Genomic DNA, 17084 nt, shown 5'->3' with positions numbered 1-17084 from the left:
CTGGGGGCCTGAAGCTCTTCCTCCATAGCATTTAAGTGTATAGGATGTTTCATAGAGTTCTTGTTTAAACTGCTATGCTACTCTTTGACGCTCAAGTGTTTGCCAGTTTTATAAGTGTACACTGGTGCACAGTAGCACACTGAGTAAGCCACCTCCACACCGGCGCTCCTGTCAAGGATGCACAACGTCTTGGCGCTCTTCCAAGTTCGCCAAGTGTGCCATCCCAGCAGGAGCTCCTGTCAAAAGATAAACAAGCCATGATGTTATCGGTGCGCAACATCTCGGCACGCTGCCAAGGTCTGCACTGTGGACAACGATAAACTGAAGAATGTGCTAGGAAAAGCTAAAATTAAAAAAAAAAAGACTACATCCTCAACAATAAAAATGGGTGGTGGGTTTTATTATGCGGTTGGGTTCATTACGAGGGTATATATGGCAATTAAACCATCACAGTATACCATTACAGTGCTAGCTGTTAAAGAGAGGGTCAGTAGTAGTAGTAGTAGTAGTAACAGTCCTTACCAACCACAATGACATGATGATAACATGACCACCGTGTATATATACGTAAAGCCGAAAGCTGGGCAAGTTTACTGAACGCTCATGATGCAAAATATTGAGCAAAGGAAGCACGAAAGACGGATAGGACGACACAGACAAGCGCTCTATCGCACTGCGTCGTCCTGCCTGTCTTTCATGTTTTTTTTTTTCTCGTTATATTTTAATCACATATACAGTGCCTCGTGCCAACTAAGCCATTTGGAGGTGGGGTGTGTGTTCACAAGATTGTGCCGAACACTTCAAAGTACCGCCCAAGATAACGTCCTAAAACAACTTCATCATGCGGCATCCTGTGCACTTGCCCAGTAGCGGATGCACAACAGTGATGACATAGCCACCAGCGGCGACATGGCACACCAGTCGCATTGCGGGAGAATCATTAAGGGGAGACGTGGCTCTTGAACATTTTTATTATAAAAGATATCTTAATAAAACAAGGTATCTGTATACGTTCTTTCTTCTTCCTTTTAAAAATACAATTAGTTTCAGTGTATCTCACTTTCCCATATAGGAAAGTAACTGAAGCCTAATTAGTTAGTCTTATGGGTGTGAAGGCAATTTCTTTCAACATTTTTTGGTTTCGATTGAAATGATGCTGTAGCCAAAGACCTGCCATGTGGAGCTATGCAAATTATATTGTTGTGGAAGTACATCATATAAAAACATTAAATTTTGTCCAAGCACCATAATTATGCTGCATAGTAGGTAACATTATGGTTCACAAAATATGAAATGTTTGAGTCAGCTAAACAAAAACACCATAGCTCCACAGTTTAGTTCTTTCTTAATTCAACGGTATAAAATTAATTGAAATTGCACCCTAAAAACATAAAAACTTCCATAAGGCTAGTCATGTTGGCAAAAAATACGAAGATGAGAAAACCACATTTGAAGTGCGCACGCTAGGCATTCGGAAGTCGTTGTAGATGCCTCAAAAAACATAGGTATGCGAACGTTCCAAACATATTTCACAGTAGTGAGTAATACCAGGTAGTGGGGAAGTGGGCCAGCTATCAAACAAAACCAAAATGGCGGCCATAGGGGACGCGGCTGTGGGAAGCGACGGTGCGAAATCCTTCCGCATGTTGCTCCGAAATCGCCATTTCCGGGCTTTGTAGGCGCGAAATATATAGTCGACGACCGATTTTTCAGACCCTCTAGGGACCGCAAAACGACCGAAAAATCAGGCAGTCCGGAAAATCAAATTTCATCGAAAAAAACATGTACTTATTGCTATTATGCTGGAGGAAGAGGTCACTTGTGTTGCAGACATTCTAAAGCTCCTAATGCCTAAATTTCGTCGCGCATCACGTGCACAGACGACAGGCGGCGACCGCTTTCACGAGCTCGGCCTGGCTGTGCTGCCCTCGGCATGTCGCCGATAAACACATTGGTTGGGACAAAGTCTAAACGGGAAAGCGAACATGCCACTACGGAAGCTGCATTGCGCCCGCGGTACAATTGGGCCCGGAACAAGAACGTGAAGATGGCGAAACAAACAATAAGAATTGAGAAACGGCCAAAGCAAGCGCTCTGTCGGTGTTGGCCTCCATCATTAGGCCTAGTGACTAGAGCCAAAATCGGCATCGTATTCGGCGATACTGCCGCGAATCTTTGCAGTGTTTGTTCCTTCAAATCTGCAGCCACGCCACCTTATCGCTTTGTTTGCAACGCAAGACGCCGCTAGATTTATCTCGATTGATCGCAGCCAGGCAGAGCTAATTCTATGTTGTTCCGGAATGTTCTGGTAACTTTGCACGCGTTATCTCGAAAGTTCGCTATCAGCTTTAAATTGAGCACGGCCGACAACGGCGGGGATTCTGTTCAACAATCGCCGGGCACGCTTGTCGCTTCGCCGCCGTCGAGTGATTCAGTCCATTGTGGGGGCAAGTCAGCCCAATGAACAGTTTTCTTTTAGAAGACCTTTTGTCCGTCTTAATCGCTCCTTCGACTACCGTCACCACTACGTGACATCTGGTGGAGGTGCTGGGTAGCCTTCCATGTTCCGGACGCCTCCTTCAAGTCGGGACGCCAGTCCTCTGCGCTTAGCACCAGAGGACGAGCCAGCAGTTAACTGCAGTCCGAGTTCGAGACCCTGCCGGACCGCACCAGAGCGAAAGGACGCCACTACAAGCACCACTGCCTCGCCAAAGATCTCAACCCCGATCGTCCTGCAGTTGCCGCGGGCACCGCCAACTTTCAATGGATCCCTAGGCAAAGACCCCGAAGAATGGTTGGTCCAATATGAACGCGTGGCATCATTCAACAATTGGGATGATATGGCGAAACTCCGCCACGTCTTTTTCGCACTGGAGGGCTCAGCACGCACGTGGTATGAGAACCACAAGTCTTTTCTATCGACGTGGGAGCTATTCAAGAAGGAACTCTTGAAGGTATTCACCACTGTCGTGAGGAAAGAAAGAGCCGAACGACTCCTCGAGTCCAGGATCCAGCTTCCGAATGAGCTGGTCCGCGGTTATGTGGAAGAGATGAAGCGCCTCTTTCGCCGTGCCTACCCCCAGATGACCGAGGAAATGAAAGTTCAGTTTTTAATGCGCGCCGTAAAGGAACAACTCTTTGGCAGCCTCGTCAACCAGCCGCCAAAAACAGTCGACAAATTCATGCTAGAAGCCTGCACAATCGAAAAGACCCTCGACGTCCGGGTGCGGCAGTGCAACTGCCCATCCTCTGTCTGTGCAATGTGTCCGGACACGACGACCACCACCAGCGACAACTTGCGGGAAGTGATCTGTGAAATCGTCCGCGAGGAGCTACGCCGATTACTGCCATCTTCCCCATAGCCGCAAGCAGCGACTCTCATGGACATGGTACGGGAAGAAGTGCAACAGGCACTTGGCACCCCGACGGCCACAGAACCCCAGGTCATGACCTACGCCGCTGCAGTACACACTCCTCAGCCCCAACGACAACCCGCCCCCCCCGTCCTCTCCGACATGAACAACTTGTTCCCGAACGCCGCCTCCTTGCCCCTGCCCGCCCAGCCTATGAGCGACGCTCAAGCCCCAGAAAATGCGACGTCTCGAGAACTTCCGACAACCGGCCGTTGTGCTTCCATAGCGGCGAGGCCGGCCATATTCTTCGTCACTGCTTGTACCGACTAACGGTCTTCGAGGATTTGCCGTTGACGCCCCATGACCACGCTTCGGCCAACGTCCGCAGGAAATCGACGAGTAATTGCGTCGAGAGAAGTACACGCCGAACCGCCTTTCGCGCTCACCATCACAGTCAACCTAGCACTTTGCGTCGCGACGCCGCAGCTATGCAGCCGCGGTACGAGGAAGGTCTCCCAGCTCCCATAGGGGAAACTAAAGACAGCAACCTCTGGAGGAGAGGTTGCTCACAAGCGAAACGCCGAAGATCCTCCATCGACCACGCCCCATGAAGACGCTGCACCCGCTACGCCGCATGAAGACGCTACTCGCTGCACCGACGCCGCACAAAATGACAGCCCACGACGCGAACTGCCTTCAAAATGACGCCGCCACACAGAAAAGCTTCACGACACGCCCTACCCGCGATTCGCGTACGCGACGAAGCCGTGACCCGAGGCCGAATAGCAATGCAAGAGCCAGGACATCCGACTTAGAAGTGACTATCGACGGCCGGAAAGCTACCGCTCTTGTCGACACAGAAGCCGATTAGGTTTGGTTTGGTTTATATGGGTTTAACATCCCAAAGCGACTCAGGCTATGAGAGACGCCGTAATGAATGGCTCCGGAAATTTCGACCACCTGGGGTTCTTTAACGTGCACTGACATAGCACAGTACACGGGCCTCTAAAATTTCGCCTCCATCGAAATTCGACCGCCGCAGCCGGATCAAACCCACGTCTTTCGGGCCAGCAGCCGAGCGCCATAACCACTCAGCCACCGCGGCGGCACAGGAGCCGATTACTCGGTGATGAATGGAACATTTGTTGCGCAGCTGAGGAAAGTCACAACTGCTTGGGACGGCCCACAAGTTCGCACCGCAGGGGGCCACCTCATTACGCCATCAGGGTGATGCACAGCGCGAGTGACTGTCAAAGGATATACCTATCCTGCGTCCTTTGTTGTGCTACCGCAATGCTCCCGCGAAGTGATCTTGGGCATGGATTTCCTTAATAAGCATCAGGCGATCATCGACCTGCGGTCCAAGCTGATCACGCTTTCGACGGACGAGGCCATCCCTTCGATGAAAACTCTGAAAAATCACGTTGGCCTGAGTGTCCTGGAGGAAGAAGTGAGCGTCCCACCCCGTTCAAGCGTTATTGTGACCGTAGGCGCCACGAAAACCATGAACGCTGAAGAAATCATCGAGGGGAACATGCAGTTGCTTCTAGACCCGAGGAATCAGCACCGCAAAAGGCATTGCACATTTCCGCAATGACCATGCCGAAGTACTGCTCACTAACTTCAGCGAAGAATACCGAAACATTAACAGAGGAACGACGATTGCATTCTTTGACGAAATATCCGACGTAAGAGACTCCTTAGCCATCTCCGACCCCTCCACAGAAGATTCACCTGACCAAGAGAGCTCGCCCACTTTCGACATCAACCCAGCCCTGCCCCGGAACAGACAAGACCGGATCCGCAATCTTTGAAGCTACAGCGAGTGTTTTTCATCATCGCCGAAGGTCCGACAAACGCCGATTGCCAAGCATCGCATTATAACCGACCAGCGCGCCCGACCGCTCCGTCAAAGCCCCTACCGCGTGTCGCCACGAGAACGACAAGCCATCCGGGATCAAGTGGAAGAAATGCTTCACGACGACGTCATCCTGTCATCAAACAGCCCAAGGGCAGCACCAGTGGTTCTAGTGCGAAAGACGGCGAACTTCGATTCTGCGTTGATTACCGTCGCCTGAACAACATAACAAAGATGGACGTCTACTCTCTCCCCTGAATCGACGACACACTGGACCGGCTCTGCAACGCCAAGTATTTCTCATCGATGGACCTCAAGAGCGGCTACTGGCAAATTGAGGTCGATGAAAGAGATCGTGAGAAGACGGCATTCTTCACTCCAAATGGGCTCTTTGAGTTCAAGATGATGCCATTTGGTCTCTGTTCCGCACCAGCAATGTTTCAACGAGTAATGGATACAGTACTGGCAGGCCTGAAGTGGCAAATTTGATATATTTAGATGATGCCATTATCTTCGCCTCGAACTTCGAAGAGCACCTCAAATGACTTCGAACAGTTCTAGACGCCATTAAGTCGTCTGGCCTAACCTTGAAAGCAGAAAAGTGCCACTTTGCCTATGAAGAGCTGCTGTTTCTAGGCCACATCGTTAGCAAGGAAGGAGTATGCCCAGACCTGCAGAAAACAGATGCTATTGAACAGTTTCCACCACCGGCTGATAAGAAAGCAGTGCGCAGATTCCTCGGACTGTGCGTATATTACCAACGATTTGTGAAAACTTTTCGCGCATCGCCGAGCCCTTGACAAGACTGACGAAGGCAGACGTGCCATTTAAAAGGGAAGCCCGCAAGCAGAAGCCTTCAAAGAACTTCAGCGTCGTTTACAGTCCCCACCGATTCTCGCGCATTTTGATGAAACCGCCGATACTGAAGTTCATACCGACGCAAGCAGCATGGGCCTAGGCGCCGTCCTCGTTCAAAGAAGCGACAGGGTGGAGAAAGTCATCGCATACGCTAGCCGTTCCCTTTCCAAGGCCGAGGCTAACTATTCGACGACTGAGAAGGAGTGCCTTGCCATCATCTGGGCTATGTCGAAATTCCGCCCCTACCGGTGCGGACGACTGTTCAAGGAATTCAGCGATCACCACGCGCTGTGTTGGCTTGCCAATTTGAAGGACCCCTTTGGCCACCTCACTAGATGGAGTCTGCGCCTCCAGGAGTTTAACGTCACCAACGTTTACAAGTCCGGACGCAAACACTCTGACGCCAATTGCTTCTCATGAGCCCCTGTAGATGCGCCACCGCCGGACAACAATAAGGATGCCTTCCTGGGACCCATCAACTCCAGCTCTTTTGCCCGGCAGCTATGCTCGGACCCCGACCTAAAACGCCTCATAGAGTACTTGGAAGGCAAAGTCTCTTCACCCCCCGCCTCATTCAAGCGAGGACTTTCTTCCTTCTGGGTATAGAAATATGCCCTCATGAAGTACTTCGCAATGAACAAAACAGCCAACCTCGTTGTTGTACCTACTTGGCTCCGCGAACTACAGGCTTCACACGACGAGCCGACAGCTGGACATCTCAGGTTTACTCGCACCCTCCGACGTATTTAAGACAAGTGTTACTGGTCCTGACTGTCTGCCGATGTCGCACATTATGTGAAAACCTGCCGAGATTGTCAGTGACGAAAGACCCCTCGCACCCGACTAGCAGGATTTCTGAACCCTATTGAACCCCCCTCGAGGCCCTTTCAGCAGATCGGCATGGACTGGCTGGGCCCTTTCCCAATGTCAACGTCTGGAAATAAGTGGATCATCATAGCGACCGACTACCTGACCCGCTACGCCGAGGCAAAAGCCCTACGGAATGGAACAGAAGCAGAAGTCGCCAAATTTTTCGTGGAGTGCATTCTTCTGCAACACGGCGCCCCCGATGTGCTCATCACGAACAGAGGAAAAGCATTCACAGCGGAACTAACGCAAGCCATCCTGCATTACAGCCAAAATGGCCACTGGAGGACAGCTGCATACCATCCGCAGACCAACGGGCTGACCCAGCGCCTGAACAAAACCATCGCCGATATGCTCGCCATGTATGTCGATGCCGAACACAAGACCTGGGACGCCATCCTGCCTTACGTCGTCTTCGCCTACAACACCGCAGTGCAGGACACCACCCAGATTACGCCTTTTAGGGCTCGTCCATGGCAGGGAGGCTACGACCACGCTAGACACCATGCTGCCCAACGTTACCGAAGAAAACGTCGACGTCGCCGCCTACCTTCAACGCGCAGAAGCCCGAAGACTTGCCCGATTACGGATCAAAGACCAGCAGCGGACCGACGCCAGACACTACAACCTACGAAGGCGCAACGCGAAATACAAGCCAGGAGACCCAAGTCTGGGTTTGGACGCCCATTCGCCATCATGGATTGAGTGAAAAGCTTTTGCGCCGCTATTTCGGCCCGTACAAGGTTCTTCGTCGGCTAGGTGAACTGGATTATGAAGTCATCGCTGACGCAATGACTGCATCCCAGCGACGCCCCGTACGACCAGAAGTTGTTCATGTCATCCGTCTAAAGCCATATTATGAGCGCAAAAGGACGCTGCGTTTCCACACTGTGTTTATTTTCACACGAGCTGTTTTTTATGTTAATAGTCGCCTTATTCGTTTTTATGCATCGATCGGGTCGATGCTTTTTTGAGAGGGGAGACATGCCGCGAATCTTTGCCATGTTTGTTCATTCTTCAAAGCTGCCGTCACGCCGCTTTACTCCTTTGTTTGCGATGCAAGACGCAACCCGATTTATCTCGATTGATCGCATGCAGGCAGAGCAGATTCTACGTTGCTCCAGAATTTCTAGTAACGTTGCACGCTTTATCTCGAAAGTTCGCTATCAGCTTTAAATTGAGCACGGCTGACAGCAGCGGGGATTCTGTTCGACGACCGCCGAGCACGCTTGTCGCTTCGCCGAGTGATTCAGTCCATTGAGGACGCAAGTCAGCCCAATAAACAGTTTTCTTTTAGAAGATCTTTTGTCCGTCTTCATTGCTCCTTCGACTGCCGTCACCACTACGTGACAATATGCACTTTGCGGTGGCTTGCGTATAATGAGGGGCGCCTTGCCTGTCATCGAAACGCCAGATATTTACGGTTTTACGTCAGAAAGGTCGGGGTTGCGGCACGTTTTGCTGCGGGTACGCTGATCTCGTTTTAAAATGCACCACCATTTCCTCTCGCGCTCGCCGTCTCCGTGAAGCCATATGCCTCCCACGCGCTTCGCTGCTACCTCTTTCCGTATTCGAAACGAAAGACTCGGCATAGATGAGTTCTGTGAACTCTGACTGCTTTTTAAAAAGTTCGTGTGGCGGAAGACGTTCAAGAACCATACGAATTCGAAACCACGCGGGTGCAATGTGCCGACTCGCGCAGGATTTCAGTATCGCAAGAGGCCCCCTTTAAGCTTGAACTTTGTTTTATTTGATCAAGTTTACGATCTCTCCTGCAGTTTGAAGTAATAAGGTTCCACTGTACATATTAATGCCGGCTTGAGTATTGGCAGCGAGTGCGAATGAGGTTCGAAAAATCGAGCAGTCAGTTGCGGTGCGTCTGAAATTTCAGGCGCTCTTATACATTGGCTCTATGGGCCATGTCACGGTGCCGCGAAAAAGTCCAAATAATCAAGCATGTCCGAAAATTCAGGCAAGCGAATTTTCGGTCGTCGACTAGATTACTATTAGTTCAAGGTAGAATTTAGACCTTGAAACTTTTTAGGCAGGAACTTTATAGTGAATTGATCCCGAAAATAAAATTTTCGCAAAATCGAAATTTTTGCATTTTTTTACTATTTCAAGACCCGCATTTCCCCCTAAATGCACCCGAGGAGGAGCATCGTGCTCTGAACGTTGCACGTATGTGGGAGGTCAGAGCCACAAACGTGCAGCAGGTCAAACAGAGGACGACCACTATCATAACTACTCGCAAATGCACTGCATAATAAGATGCTCAAGTCTATACCAACACATTCCTCACACCAAAAAGCACTCGTAACCCTCCCAAAACCAGGAACATGACCATAACGCACTCATGCGTTATGATAAGCAAATGCAGCAATTGCAAAAGCACAACATATCATTTGCATTACCAGGGGCTAATCAACATATAATTTTTTTTTTTTTGCACCAAGGGCAAGAACATAAAAGCACACAAGTATTTGCTGTCCACTAAAGCTGGTTCTTTTCCTGGTTTTGTGCTGCAAAAATGGATCTCATTTTGCAATTTACGATAACAGTATACCGTATTTACTCGAATGTAAAGCAAATGCGAATGTAACGCGAGGTGTTTTTTTACATGCTGCCCAGCGGGAAAAAATAAAACCACGGATGTAACGTGAGGCTTAAGGACGCAAAACAAAGTACCTTTAGTAGGGATCGTGGCCAACATGTTTATTCATCCTGCTCGCTTTCGGAGGCAGAGTTCTCGGAAACGGAGTCCTCCTTTTCGCTATCGAAGTGTCCCTGTCACTTCTGCCATATCAATGTTGTTCGCCGCAGAGAGAATCCATTCCTCTTCATGAAGTTTTGGGCCCACCCACGAGATGCTCTGAACTTCCAATCTCTTGAGCAATGTCTCTAACTTTCCAACAGATCAGCTCAACACTGACCCCCATAAGACGAGTTGTGCTGCTCGATAGTGAAGTCTGCCACTTTTTCTCCAGCTCGATGTGATGGCCGTGGCAAAGCCCGCAATCCCGCGAAACCCTTTGCGGTCGGGCTCACATTTAAAATAAAGCCCCTCCCACTGCAGCCGCCATCCGCGTATGGTTGACTTGTTGAGGTCAAGTCTTCGAGCTGCCGCATAATTCCCGACCTCTTCAGCTAACAGGATCCCTTTTCTCTTAAAACAAGCATCGTACTGAGCACGATGCGTTGCCATCGTGTGCACTGAATCAATACACCGCGAGCGACGCCACAAGAACACGACGCGACGACGCGCTGAGCGGGAGGTTGCAACGAACGCTAAAAAATGACTGAAAACAATGCTTTGACTTTGAATGGATGAGGATTTGGCTTCCGCAGTACCCACGTTGCCAGCATAAGATCGCAAAACTGCGGAAACCGAAACCAAGCTGACTGCTTTGAAATGGCTGCAACGCGGCACTGCTTTAGGTACAGTGCACCGTACTTAAGACCAATCAAAGTGCGGTATTTGATTATAACGCGAGGGTAGACTTTCAGGGAAAAAAATCCGGAAAAAACTCGCGTTACATTAGAGTAAATACGGTATGTGTTTGAATATATTAAATGCAATTCGTACCAAACTGTTATATACATCAGCTTAGCAACTAATTCGACACAAGGCTGCAGTGAAGCTCCGCCAAAATTCAGGACTGCCGCACAAAATTCCTCCGTGACAAAAAAGTATTCCATCGTTAAAACTCTTCTTGTTACCTAAACAAGAAGCTAATCACAAGAAAAAAATGATAAGCTCTAGAATTTTGATACCTGGCTTGTTTAATAAAGCCAAGCATTAAAAACTTGGTTTTCTTTACTGTTGTGATTGGCTAGCATAGTAATATAGGAAGCCGCAGACCGTGGCCCAGTGTTAACGACTTCTGTTTTTTTAGGCTGCATCCTTCTATAGATAAAACCTGAGTGACGACTGTTTTTATTTCAGTATTTTTATGCTGTGCACAGTCAGGCATCACAATAACGAATGGCTTAGATAACAAAACTCTTGCTGCAATGAAATTGTTACCACTGGCAACTGTCCATAAGCTTCAATGCATGTCATGTATCTTGGCAACAAAACTACTTAAGCTTGCTGCCATCTTGCATCAGCATAACTTTTCTGAAGCAGCAATCTGCAAGCTTTCGCCTTGAGCCAGCCTCACCCAGTACTTAAGAAACAGCCAAACAAAGCCCCACCTAACAAACTGCACCTAAAGCATTTTTAATGGGATGGCAAGGAAAAACAAAAAGCAACGTGAAACACGCATAAGCTTAGACACATATGCAGATATAGCAAATGCTAAAACTGCTGACACCAACCCTAGTTTAAATTTATTCGAGGTCAATCAGGCCTGAATCACTCCTTTACTGCTTACTATAAAAAGGAAATCTGGAGGCCTAATCTGCTGTTTTCTTTGACCATCTTATGAAAAGCACGAGGCTCAACAGAAGTACCAAACCCACCAGTTGGCAAAACAATGATTCTTCAAATTGTTTCTCATGTGGGTTGGGTTTTACACCACAGACCTTTTCCTCTAGACTTCACAAGCGGTGTGCGAATATTCGAAATTTGTAATACGAATCGAATATGTCTAAGTTCATATTTGATTTGAGAATTTCCGAATATTCGCCAGTGATCATATACTCACTGGCTTTCAGCGATGCGACCGTGGCAAAACCACAATATGTGGGCTAACTACCAGAAGATCGAAGATTTCGCTTTCTGCTATATTGTTTATCACGTGGGCCAATCATAATCAGATGCTGCTAGGCTTGGCCTTCGGGCAAAATTCCACACGTAGGCTTTCCCATATATCATAGGGACGGCTGAGTCGTGAAAATGTGCGCGGTTTTTTGTTTATCCTCTTATAAAGTGTTATGCACTTAGTACGAACAATCATAGCACTCACCCTGCCACCTTCACAACTCTTCAAGCTTGAGCCCTGCCATCTCATTTTGGTCATCTGACGAAGCACTACATTAAAAACTTGAGAAACGCGACCGGCAGTAGTCAAATGCTTCAGAGCCAATGAGAAACTATGCGTGAATGGTGTCGGCTCTTCCGTCGGCTACCGACACTCCCTGGCACCGCTGCCACTTCGAGTGGGGGTACCACCTCGATTGGAACAGCGGCCCTTCCATCAACTATCAACGTTCCCTTGAATGCCGAACGCGTATTTGAAAGTAAAAAGAAAACTTGTTGGATGCGTGAGCTTCCGTCAGAACGCGATTGCGTTATCGGGATGCCGCCGCTTATAAGCAACCGCAGTCAGCAGCCACATGTGGGGAGCGTAGGCTGCCAGTTTGCTGTTTATTGATAGCTACTAATGGCTGCCGCCCGCGCACGGAGTGGGGATGCCAGTTCTGTGCATTGACATAGCAACTGCTCAAGGCCAGCACCAAGAGCAATGCGACGGAGCCGCGCAGCAAAAATGCAACCACGCTGTAGCATGCCTGGTATCATGTTTGTCCCGCCTTTACTTATAGTGCGATGTTTTCGTTTCGATTGTAAGTCGACCACCCCCACTTCGGATTTTCAAATTTTGAAATATAACTCGACTTACAATTGTGTAAATACGGTATGCACTGAATGCACTAGTAAGGATGTACACAACTGGTGTACAACATGGCTAAGCAATGATGCATGCTCAATATCATGCAAGGCCTGGTAATCAAGTAGGGCAAAACAATGCCTCCTCTCGCATTCCCTCCACCAAAACCTACTCCCACACATATCATTATAGTCGTGTCTCACCTGCGACATTTTCGTATGTTTGATGTTGCCTGCATGTACTGCTTGTAAAGTGATCTGGCCCGAGTTTTTGCCCTTCTAAAAGTAAGGAGAGAGAATGAATGCACTTATGCTTGCAAGCTACGTCAGAAAAGGGATTTCAGTTTCTTGCATACAAAGCCAAAACAATGCAAATGAACTACAGTAACACATTCAGAAAATAAACAATAAAAAGCTAAACATTGTAAATGAAAACTAACTCAACTCTGTTTCAGGGCTCAGCAAGCATTTTTCTTAAAATTAATGATGATGGTATGAAGCACACATCTGATGCTCCTTTCGAACTGTGTGTGAAACGAATATTAAAGCGAAAAAGTTTCTCTACGCTTCTTTCAAACTGCATGTCAAAAAAATCTTAAAATGAAAGAAAAAGACAGAACAGAAGCACATACAAGCAGGATTCGAGCCCACTCCCTTGTGAAGAGGTTCTGCCACAATGCCACAGGACCACTGTTCCGCATAGTTGTAAACTGACGTGATGATACCTACTAACAGTTGTGCAGCAAGCCCTGTTCGAACAGGTTTTTTTTTTTTTTAGTCATTTAATGCCCTATCTGGAGCACATTTTGTTTGCACAGGTCTTGCATCTCTTACTTGCTTTCTGCGTGACAATGCATTAGAAGCAGTTTTACACTTGCAAGAACAACCTGATAAGCCATTCCTATTATGCCTTTCAGGGCAGTGGAAACTATGCCGATACATTATTTAAATGTGCCTTTTGCACACCCCTAATCCATAACCCAGGTTTATAAAAAAACATTTACTCGCACATTTTACACTCCCTGCTATGCCAGACTATCGCATGTGCACAGGTGCGCACAAGGCAGGCTTGGGAAGATCAACCAGGCCGCGTCGTGTGCGGCTGCAAAAGGTGTGAGTGGCAAGGGGACGCCGCCACACCATTCACGCAGCTCTAAGATGATGCAACTGCCAAGGCCAAGCCAAAACAAAGTTATAACTGATGCATGCGAGGGGCGAGCACGACTGGTTTTTTAGGGAGAGAGTGCGAGACTAGGGCGGACTATCGTGCCACGATCACCTTGATAACAACCCCAACCCTACTAAAACACACCAACACACAATAGGAAACAAATCAGCACCAGCTAAATAGCCATGAAGGAGATAACAATATAACGGAAGGAAATAACAGCAGCAACGACCGCAACGCCACATATCCTTCCCTAAGGAATTCAAAGAACATAACGCGCAATATACAGTACATAGCTACATATAAGTCAACCTTTTTTTTTTTTTTTAGAAAAACAGCCATTCGAAATTGGGGAGTTGACGTATATGTGGCGCCGACCTATATGCAGGGTCTAACAGTTTTGCCTGAGCCGTGGGTAGTACGCGTTCTGTACCGATGCCCATTCCCTGCAGGATACAAGGAGCTCCATGTGTAAAAAAAAAAAACAACTAATTTGAAATGTGCGCCATTTACTTGGCTTCCTCGCGCCTTCCCAGACAAACGGTTCTGAAACCGCACTAGAATCAGAAATTACCAAACTGTTTGCTGTTTGGTTTGCTGCTAGTCAGCTAGGCCGCATGCAAGAGCACTGTTTCAACGCCTTATATCTCCATTTGACCTTGACTGCAAGTTTTGCAATTGTATCGTAGTGTGTTTGTTTTGAGCTGCGCACGCGCCATCATGCCATCCCATGGGGAGCTACATAACGTGGGGCAGGGCAGGATACATGTGCAGACTTATATTTGGAGTTAACATTTTTTTTTTTTTACCAGCGAGGGAGGCGAATTGGGGGGGGGGGGGAGGGGGTGCAATATGGGGCACATACAGTTACAGTTGAATGTAACAAACCTACACATAGTGAATTCCTCAATATTACGAAGTTTATCAATTCCTCAACCCCCTCCCCCCATTGAAGCGCATATACGAGACCTCCATGTAACAAAGGTGCTGCGTAGGATAACCTTGATATAACGAACTCGACACACAGACTATCTCTGTCAGCTTGTACTGAATTACGAAAGTTGGCAGAAACGTTTCACAATGATAAAGCACGAACTGACAGGAGAGGAATATATACGATCGCAACAAGCGACCGAGGTTGACATAACACATCATGCTCCGGCGGCGGCGGCGCTTCTCCACTGCTTTCGCTTTTGGAACGTCATACCATGTGGCACTAAACAATTCATGCTCAAAAGCAGCAAAAACTAATAGCACATTGCAAAAAAGACACAGCATGAGCAGTGCGCGTCCATCACCGCCGGGCAGTTAGTTGCTCATGTGATACCAGTGCTGACAGCTTTTAGGCGTCGGGAGCGGGGACGATGGAACACGCTGGCGACGCAAGGAGAGAAGTGACCTAGAGAGGAAAAGAAGCGAGTCTTCGTGGCTGGTCTACCAGCGGCAGTGCGACCATGCGCGCTTTTCCACTACCCTGGCTGTGGTGCTCCTGCCTCCCCCCCTTTCCACACCTTACTCGTAGAGGTGCTGCGAGAACCATGGCAGCGGTGGTAGCGGCTACTGCCGCAGTCACGCTATCAGCGCGATTGCGAAACATTTTTTCGTGTTAATGACTACGAGTAATGGGGCTTTTTGTAAACATTTTCAAGGTGATTTCATCTACATTTATTTTTATTTTGGTTTCCCTTTTGCACTGTCCTTTCGAGTCTTTATCGCAAAAACTGCATATAACGAAAACCTGGATGTAATGAAAAATCCTAGTTTTTCAATTTCATTACATGCATGTTTAACCGCATTACTACAGTAAAACCCTGCAATAACAAAACCGCCGGGGAAGGAGAACTTTTTCATTACTGCGAGAATTTCACTGTCGCAAAAATGGACTAAATAAGCACACCCATTACTTTCCAGAAACAAAATTTAATGAAAAAAGTCGCTTATTTTGCTCTGCTTCACATTGCTGTGTAGGAGCTTCCCGATTCGGGCTTCCCAGGCTGATAAGCTATGCATAGCTTCGTCGTCGTCGTGGTCACCGAGGAAAGTCCGGACAACATCAAAAGCGTCAAGCACATCACACGAGCTTACTTGCTTAACTTGTGCTTGGTTTTCGCCATCCTCGTCGTCACTCTCCTCATTTCATTTGCACACAATGTTGATAATAGCGCCACCGTTGAATTCCTCGTGCACGATCAAGTCGGCATATGCGCAAAAGAAGTCAACCAGTTCAACAGCGTCTGGCACCATTGCACCGACACAGTGAAGCGCGTCCCATGCTTCAGTTAGTGGCTGCAGATCGTCACCGCTTGCAGGAACACTCGCTTCTGGTTCTGCCAAGGCGTGCTGGCCAGCCATGAAACTGGCGTGCCTGAAGCAATTCTGGACAAGGGTGGCCGAAGTAGCAATCCACGCCCCGGAAAGCATCTCCATGCGCTATGAAAAGATCAATTTCAGTCAATCGCTTCATTTCGATGTTTAACAACATCCGCCGGATGAGTCTTCCCTGGTACGCAGACTTGACACTCTTAATAACCCCTTGGTCAAGAGGTTGAATAACAGATGTGCAGTTCGGAGGAAAAAAAATCAAGCGGACGCTCGTCAGGACAATGTCTTCAATGTGGTGGGCACTGCAGTTTTCCAAAAAAAGGCAGCCAGATCTGCCCTGCTTCTGCATATCCGCATCAAAGGCTACCAGCCAGCTGGAGAATATTGCGCGCGTCATCAAAGCTTTCCGGTTAGCAGTGTACTCAACCGGAAGCCTTCGGCTACCTTTAAAGCACCGTGGTGTCTTGCTCCGGCCAATCACGAGGAGGGGGTGCTTGTTAGATACGTCCATGTTTGAGCACAAAAGAATGGTCACGCGCTTTCTGCTCAGCTTGCAACCATGGCATTTTTGTCCCTTCACGTCGAGCGTTTTCGATGGCAACATTTCATAAAAAAAATCCAGTTTTGTCCGTATTATAAATCAGAGGGCTCGTATTCGTCCATTATGAATTCGTAACTTTCCTGCATCCAGGACGATGCTGCTTCAGCGTCGACGCTCGCAGACTGCCCCGACAACACCCTGGCGACGATGCAGTGCGGTGCTTTAAATTGGCTTAGCTAATTCGGCGCTCGCCTTAAAGTTGTTGTGCCCCAGAATGCACGCGAAGTCAATCACCTTCTGCTGCAGAAGGCTTCCAGACAAAGGCATCTTGTTCACTCTCTTGTCGAGGAACCACTGGAATACGGCTTTGTCGATGACTTTATAGACCGGCGTTGCCACCGTCTTGTTCTGAGCGCGCGCCGTATTGAAGTGCCGCCATGATGCTGTTCTTAAATTTCAGAATCATAGAAAGCAAGCTGCACGAGATACTGAATTCCTCTGCAATGTCCGACTTATTTCTGCCTTTTGCAGCTTCAATGATGATTGCAGACTTTTCCTGCAGCGTC

At 48.2% G+C, this 17084-nt stretch overlaps 1 protein-coding gene across 4 annotated transcripts in view; it reads right to left on the bottom strand.

The window, feature by feature from the left end:
• LOC144114410 (phosphatidylinositol 3,4,5-trisphosphate 3-phosphatase and dual-specificity protein phosphatase PTEN-like) overlaps positions 1 to 17084 on the bottom strand; it is a 93634-nt gene that overhangs the window by 28722 nt on the left and 47828 nt on the right. For 2 of the 4 annotated variants that reach the window (XM_077648133.1, XM_077648132.1), the window contains one exon: positions 12692 to 12766. The exons of the other annotated variants lie outside the window; for them this stretch is intronic. In XM_077648133.1, the coding sequence (XP_077504259.1) occupies positions 12692 to 12766 (75 nt within the window). The remainder of the gene's footprint in view (positions 1 to 12691; positions 12767 to 17084) is intronic. 4 annotated transcript variants of the gene reach the window in all.

Source organism: Amblyomma americanum, chromosome 1, assembly GCF_052857255.1.
Source record: "Amblyomma americanum isolate KBUSLIRL-KWMA chromosome 1, ASM5285725v1, whole genome shotgun sequence".
Taxonomy (NCBI): domain Eukaryota; kingdom Metazoa; phylum Arthropoda; class Arachnida; order Ixodida; family Ixodidae; genus Amblyomma; species Amblyomma americanum.
Note: the sequence above shows the minus strand (reverse complement) of the source record. Positions and strands in the feature narration are given on the sequence as shown.